This window comes from Cyprinodon variegatus, unplaced genomic scaffold (assembly GCF_000732505.1).
Source record: "Cyprinodon variegatus isolate N-32 unplaced genomic scaffold, C_variegatus-1.0 Scaffold442, whole genome shotgun sequence".
NCBI classification, from domain to species: Eukaryota; Metazoa; Chordata; class Actinopteri; order Cyprinodontiformes; family Cyprinodontidae; genus Cyprinodon; species Cyprinodon variegatus.
In genome coordinates, this window is record NW_015150895.1 from 139,185 (window position 1) to 146,915 (window position 7,731).

At 43.7% G+C, this 7,731-nt stretch overlaps 1 protein-coding gene across 1 annotated transcript in view; it reads right to left on the reverse strand.

The window, feature by feature from the left end:
- Positions 1-7,731, reverse strand: part of cmip (c-Maf inducing protein) — a 32,814-nt gene that overhangs the window by 16,128 nt on the left and 8,955 nt on the right. The window contains exons 2-3 of the mRNA XM_015388913.1: positions 1,318-1,425; positions 364-626 (exon numbers count right to left, since the gene is read on the reverse strand). Of these exons, the coding sequence (XP_015244399.1) occupies positions 364-626; positions 1,318-1,425 (371 nt within the window). The remainder of the gene's footprint in view (positions 1-363; positions 627-1,317; positions 1,426-7,731) is intronic.

Genomic DNA, 7,731 nt, shown 5'->3' on the forward strand with positions numbered 1-7,731 from the left:
GAACAATAGACTGAGAACCTTCAGAGGAACCACGGACTGAGAACCTTCAGAGGAACAATAGACTGAGAACCTTCAGAGGAACCACGGACTGAGAACCTTCAGAGGAACAATAGACTGAGAACCTTCAGAGGAACCACGGACTGAGAACCTTCAGAGGAACAATAAACTGAGAACCTTCAGAGAAACTACACACCTAGAGACTTCAGAGGAGCGACAGACTGATTTTCCGTTCTTACATCAAACATTTTAGCAAAGAATAAGTTGGGCTTTTATTATGAAAGGCATCCATCACTTTTATTGTGACATTCCAGTCATTGAGTTCACAGGAGCCTCTCCTGCTGGATGAGCAGCAAACCTTCTAACCTGCAGCCGGCCCGAAGGTACTGCTTCTTGTTCTCAGAACTAGAACAGTGCTCTGCCACTACCCTAGGTTGCCATAGTAACTCCTTGTGCTCACTGCCTTTCCTCTTCATCATAAAGGACAGACGAAGGAGACTCTTGCTCCTCTGCTGGGTTGCCATGGAAACCAAAAGATGGAGACGCAGGAAATAAACCACGATGGAGAACAGAGGCTGTGAAGCTGCTGCAGGAGGAGGACGCGGTGTTTGGCCCGGTTCTACGCTGATCTGGGTCCAATAAAAATATGGGACCTTTCCAAGGAACCCTGACGCCGCTGGGAGCTGGAAATCCAGCCCTGGACGCCGACAAGTCCGTCTCCCGGTTGCCATAGCAACCCCCTCCTTTTCTGGACAGTGAAGAGACAGGGGTTGACGACGCTCCGCCGGTCGAACAGAAACGGGAAACATTTACAACATCCGGTCAGGGAGAGAACTCGAACCGAGGACCCAAAAACCTGGACGGGACGGGGACAGTCAGTGGCTCTCTGCTTCATCTGCTCTTCATCACTCGCACTGTAAGACTGAGTGTCCAAAGTGCAGCCTGGGGGCCGTTTGTGGCCCTATTAATGATTTGTTTGGCCTCAGACCAAAAGTCAAGATGGACATTAGTTCAGGCTGGTCCAAGTCCATCCAGGAGGGCCGCCATCCTGCCGGTGTTACAGGTTCTCTGCTGCAGTTCAACAGCTGCCTGTAATCAGCCATCAATGGAAATCAGAAAGCTCTAAAACCTGAGTACAGCTGCCCTCCTCGACTGGCTTTGTGCTAACCTTTATTTCAGGGGGAAGTTTTCAAAACAAGACAAAACATTTCTCTCCCCGAAAAGAATAAACTTCTCCTAAAAGAATCCAATTGTCCTGTAATAAAGTGACTTTGTCATCTTTCAGATCTAGAATAGATCCTTAAGTTTAACTTTACTCACTTTTTTAAACTCTTTACCGCTTTTGGCGCCAATAGCGCTCAAAGTCTGACCATCGAAGCTCCACGAGGAGCAGCAGAACTCCTGGTAGAGGACGAATCCCGCCACATGCTGTGTTCAGAGAAAAAAACTCCAGTTTTTATCCACAGAAGAAGAAAACCATCTCCATCCGAAGAGAACCAATTCAGTTTAGTTTATTTACCAGATCATCCAGTCAAATTGATTCAAAGTTTTCTATCTAAGAAAAACCAGCTGATTGCATCGACTCATTGACTCTTCAGCAATCCCTCACACTAAGCATGCTTGTAGCGACAGTGGAGAGGAAAAACTCCCTTTGAACAGGAAGAAACCTCCAGCAGAACCAGGCTCAGTGTCAGCGGCCATCTGCTGAGGCCCACTGGGGTTCAATGAGACAGAAGCAGAACCATGAATGAGATCTGAGGAGCTGCAGCTCTGAGCCAGTGCAGAGCTGCCTCTATTCTGTCAGCTGCACCAGAACAACGCACCGATTTCCATTCTGTCTCTTCAATACTCCGGCTCCTCACTGACAATAAAGCAGGGCTGAAACAATCAGGTTAATCTAATAATCAATTATTGAAATAAAAACAAATTGATTCATCGTTAACTGGGGTATAGAGAATCTAAAATATGACTCTAGCTGACTGAGTGACCCAGTTAGAGCAGTAATTATGCCCAGGTGTAAAAAAATGTTAACATTTTGCATTTTTTGCATCTTCAATATGCTCTATCCTGAAACCCACAAGTGGAAAGTTTGAGTTTCATCTGCTTTAATTTTGTAAAAAGTCTTTTTGAAGGAACCTTTTACTGTCCAATTATCATTCAATTAATTGAAAAATCCTTCAACAGATTAATCGATTTGCAAAATAGTTGTAAGTTGCAGGTTCTGGTTCTGCTTGACTGCCTGATTGCAGCGGGACCTGAGAATCCTGTCTCATCCCGGCGCCATCTCACTCCCAGCTCGAAGCCGCTCGTCCTGCAGCCGCCTGCTGGACGCTGCGTTCTCAGGCTACGTCCGTGCAGCCTGCAGACGCCACCTCTGCTAGTTAGTCATCCGCAGACTGAACAGCAAACAGACTCGGATAACAGAAGCCCTTCCTGCTGCTTCATCTCGCTCCACGGCGTAAAACATGAAACTCCATCGGACGCAGGCCAGCGCCGTGACATCACAGCCGCAGCATGCAAACTGGATTGCATGAAATGCAGATTCAGCAGCAGTTAGCAGCGTTAAACAAGGACAGAGGTCCCACCTGTCAGCTGTTCACCTTCAGTCAGACCCTAAGCTGTGATCTGAGAAATGCATGGTTACCACAGAGGTTAGCGGGGCCTGAACGCATCATGTCATTAAATAAAAACAATGTTTATCTGTTATTTAAGGTTTGATAAGATTATAGAGGTTTGATCATGAGCGCAGCTTCCTGCCTTTGTGTGCCCGGAACCCATCGGACTGATGTTTGGGTCGCGTTCAGAGATGGCTGAGATTAGGATTAAGGCCAAGCTTCGAGCTGAGGCTGAATGACGCATGAAACGACCACATCAGGAAGCTATTCTCTGCTGAGCAGGAGCGTTTCTCTAAAAGCAAAAACCTCTAAATATGAAGCAGCAACATGAAGTGGCCTTTAAAAGCTGAAACCTTTGCAGCTTCTACCAGGAATCCAGAATATTTCTCCAAACTGATCCAGAAGGAAGCTAAGCTACCACTTTGGCAGTTTCTGTGATTTTTATTTTGAAAGTTCCAGTTTAAACCACTTGGTAATTTAGGGGCTTTTAATACGAAACAAACCACAAAGGATTTTTACCAGAATCTGCTAAGATAACGCTGAGTCACTGGTTGCTACGGTGATTAAAGGAAAAACCACGTTTCCTGAATTAAGACGCCACTGTGGAGCGAAAAATATCATGAGAGGCAGAATGGATGACAACCTGAGGATCTACAACATTTAGTCGTGTCTAGAGTCTTCAGGTTGACCTGGAAAGACTCGTTAAGAGCTGGGAAAGGAGAGGCTCTGCTCTCTGGGCAGCTTGGACAGAAAACAGAATCATCCAGCAGAGGGAGAGACGCTGACTGAAGAAGTTGCTTTGGAGGTGAAACCATTCGGTTAAAATCCTTTAAACTGCAGGATCAGAATCTAGCCGATGAACATTCAGCAGCTAGATTTGGCCTCAACACGTCATCAGAGGGCTTTTTATATCTACTAGATCATCCAGTCATTGATTTTACAGGAGCCTCTCCTCCCGGATGAGCAGCTAGAGACAGGAGCTCAGGCAGGTCCAAGTCCATCCAGGAGGGCCGCCGTACTGCAGGCATTACAGGTTCCCCTTGTTCAGTGCAGCAGCCGCCATGCAGGACAGCGGCCCTCCTGGACAGGCTGGTCTACAGCAAATTATTCCGCTCAAACCTCCTACTGTATAAGCAACAGAATGTTACTCTGATCATTGCTGCCATTTTCAGGATGACTGCTGCTCTGGTTTGCAGGTTTTCCTTAATTCCCAGATTTACAGACACGAAGGAGACAGTTGCTGTGTTTGAATCTAATGGCTACGTACACCAGGGACCCCGTCCACGTAGAACGGGTCCTTGGAGGACACAGCCGCTGAAATCAGACACACCCTGTGTGATTCAATCTGCTGCTCTGGTTTCTGCCCCAAAACCTGCTCTGCTGGTGAACGACAGAAACCGATCACTACTTGTAATATTGATAGCATGGCAGTGCAAGCCTAGAGACCATCACCGCCATCTTAGGAGGGGTAAACCTTTGCTTAGCAACAACAGAGGTAGCCATTCAGACAGGATTTTACACGTGCTTTCAGCCACAATGATTTATGAATACCAAGAAAACCTTCAACCAAAACATAAAGGCAGATATGAGGAACATTAAGCCCCAATCCGCCGGAGAAACGGCCAACCGGGGCTAGCTATAGAGGCTAACAGCGGAGAATTGAGGAGCACCGTTCTTTCCTCTGGACTGCGCCTTCACTTAAGACTCAAACTTAAGACACTTGGATCAGATCGTAACACGACGAGCTCCGGCCCATTTCTAAACACTTCAGCAATAGTTGCATCCCACCGGAAGGAAATTAATTGATTCAATTATTTGTGGATGCATACATGAAAACCCTAACAAAGTTGTCTCTAAGATATATAAAAGCCTACAAAATTGAAGTGGAAATAACTCGCTCTATATAAAGTCCAAAAGGGAAGCAGAATTGAAAGTGAAACTAGAGGCTGGAGGGAATTTAATACGCTACTTTATAATGGTGTTGCGCCGATACCATTTTTTGGCCCCAATACCCGATACAGATACCACACCGATACAATCAGTTTAATGTGTGTGTATATGAAGCACTGCATACTACTTGGATGTAAAATAATGGCTTTGTCAAGCTGCTGCCTACCTTTGTGAAGCAGAAAAAAAGACTAATACAGTAGAACTTTTCATTGGCCACCTGGGTGACAATAGTTGAATGGTGTTGGTGCCCTATTTGTTGGTACTCGCCAATACCAATACCACCATCTTAATGCAGTATCGGGGCCCTGCCTGATACCGGTGCAACACTACTTTATAACACCTGAATTACAAAATAAATTACTCCATTCTCAGCAACATGGACAGATGAATGCCAGTGTCACTATCATATATTTTGGCAATGCACAAAAATACTAGCGGCCAAAGTGGGTCTAGCCTCGATCAATGCCCCAGGGCCTAGAACTGGCGGGCCAATCACAACGCAGAGATGCGTTTTGAATTTCTGGATGCGGGGTTTTGAGGGTGTGACGACAAAGCTGGAAAAAGCACAACAAGGAAGATGGCAACAACTATTTGTTGAACAGTTTGACTCAGCTTTGGAAGGATTAGACTTGGGGTTTACGTTGAAACTTGAGCAGGAAGAGGCTCTACGCGAATTCATTTTTAAGAAGGATGTATTCGCCGTTTTACCAACAAGCTGTTTGTTTACACTCCCCCACCAGCTTTCTGTCGCTCTTACTACGTCACAGTCAGTTGCTCTCATTGGTCAGAGCGTTGGCCAATAGGAACACACATGGTTTGAAAAACCAACAGGTTGTTGCTCATCAACAATCTTCTGGTGTCTCATTCATCGGGGCCAGACTAAATTACACATTTAATCTCACATTTAGTCTGGGCTATCTGGCTACAAACATACAGACCTACTGGGATCAAGTTGTTCAGGCTATAGAAGAAATAACAGGATAAAAGACATAGAAGGGCCCACGTATTGTGTGTTTGGGCTGGCTGGAGAGTGAAGAGATACACAGGAAAGACATCTTTATCCTCCAAATCTTGATAGTGGCAGCTAACAACGCTGTTACCAGAAAATGGTTAAAAAGTGACCCTCCAACATCTGATGAGTGAGAAAGTGGCTTGATAACACAAATCAGATAGGACTTACCCTCAGTAAGACTGGAACACCGGACAAATCTATAAGACCCGTGCGACCCCCACATCCACTAAACATGGACTCTGTTATACCTTGGTTGTATTTTTGTTGCCCTTTTTTTGAATTTTATTTTAGTGTGTTCTATGCATACTTGAAAAATACTAAATAAAAAGTAATAAAAAAAAGAAGAAATAGTTGCATCCCAGCTTCCCTCCCATTTAGCAGGAATGTTCATCATCCATGAATATTCCTGCCCCCCCTCGGTACTTAAAACTGCTTGCAGCTCTCCCCAATGCTCACAGTGAACCCGTGAGATTTTTTTTTTTCTATTTCGAAAATAAAGTCGTAACATTACGAGAATAAAGTCATAAATACAGAGTGTGAGATTAACTAAGTTCAATTATTATTATCTTAAAGAAGCAGCTTAATTTTTCCCACTAATATTTACAGCTCCACTACTTCCTGGACTTCAGCTGCTCTTTTGTTTACTTATTTCATTTATAGAAAAGCAAATTAATCCAGGTGTGCCCGTCCCTGACTTCTGCCTGCTCTCTTCTTTACTCTTAACTTTACTTCCTTCTCTTAAACTTTCCATCAGTGCTCCCATTTTCCTCCTCTCATTCAGTCTTCTATCAGTCTTCCTATCTTCTTCTTCTCTCCTTTTCATCTCACACTATTCTCAAACATAATCACAATCCCTTCTCAATCAAAATAGAATGTACAACATTAAAACTTACAATTTAATAGTTGAAATAAGATTGTTTTTTCACACACCTTTTGGATGTTATTTTCAGATGGCATACTGGGGTTATTCCGGTATAATCTCATCATAAATATCATCATCTCATCTGATTAAATACTAAAAATGCCAATTCCCAACATTTCTAGCTAAAGTTTTTCTGTTACTGCTTCTAATGCCTTTCATGAGGAACTTTCATTTATCCAAAGTGAGCAGTAGAAACACCTGAGCCTGGAAGTTTATGCTCATACATCACAACCATAAATCAGCCAAACAGCTAACTGTCTGAAAATACAAACTAATGGTCACCAATTCATTCTAAAACATCTTTAGATGAATGCTTTTGATCCCTGGAGAATCACCGTACCAGATTAGCGCCTTAAAAGGAGTTTTCAATCATTCTAATGCATTTTATCTCTTTTGCTTATCCCAACTGCAACCCCAGGTGTAGCTTGAAAGGTATAGGGGAGGATTTTCACTATTTTTTTAAATTAGTCGTAACCCTAACCCTCTCCACTTAAAAAAAACAACAACAAAAAAAGCACATGCACAACCCTGTCCCCGCCCCCAAGAGGGGACGCCTCTTAAACGCGTGCAAGAGCCCATTTCTCCTCGTGAACGCTCTGTTTAAAAGTTGCTGTTTGCACATACAAACTTACTTTCCAAAGAAGATTTGCAATTTTTCCACAAGGGGTGTAAATAATAACATTTTTGTGTTGATGCATCGATCCAACAGCCGATGATCCGATGCATCGACACGTCCACAAGAGTATCGATTGTTTTTTTTCCTCCTGTCTATTTTTATCCATTCGCTCCTGGACGTAATTCTGACTCCTGTGCTGCGGTGGCGCTAAACCTATTTTGCCCTCCTACCTCGCTTCCTTTAGCCACTACCCTCTTTCCGCTTGGAGACACACGCTCGCGAACACAGAGGCATTATTATTTTACAGTGAATGAGCTTATTATAGGCCTAGGTGGAGTACACCTGTGCTACTTCTGTTATTTGCTGTCGTTTCACAAATAAAAACAATATTACTGCTTTAATTGATTTATTTCAAATTTGAAACATTATTTAGCCTGTAAGGTACAAAAAAAATTAACCAATTAATCAAATTGAATCGTATCGTGGTGTATTCTTGAGTTTCGAAAATAATCGAATCGTTGGGAAATTCCGTCCCGGAAGTACGATGCATTCTAAAGGCCCATTCATACCTCACGTTTGGCCTGCACCTCCGTATTTCTGCCCGTACGTTCCATCCGTT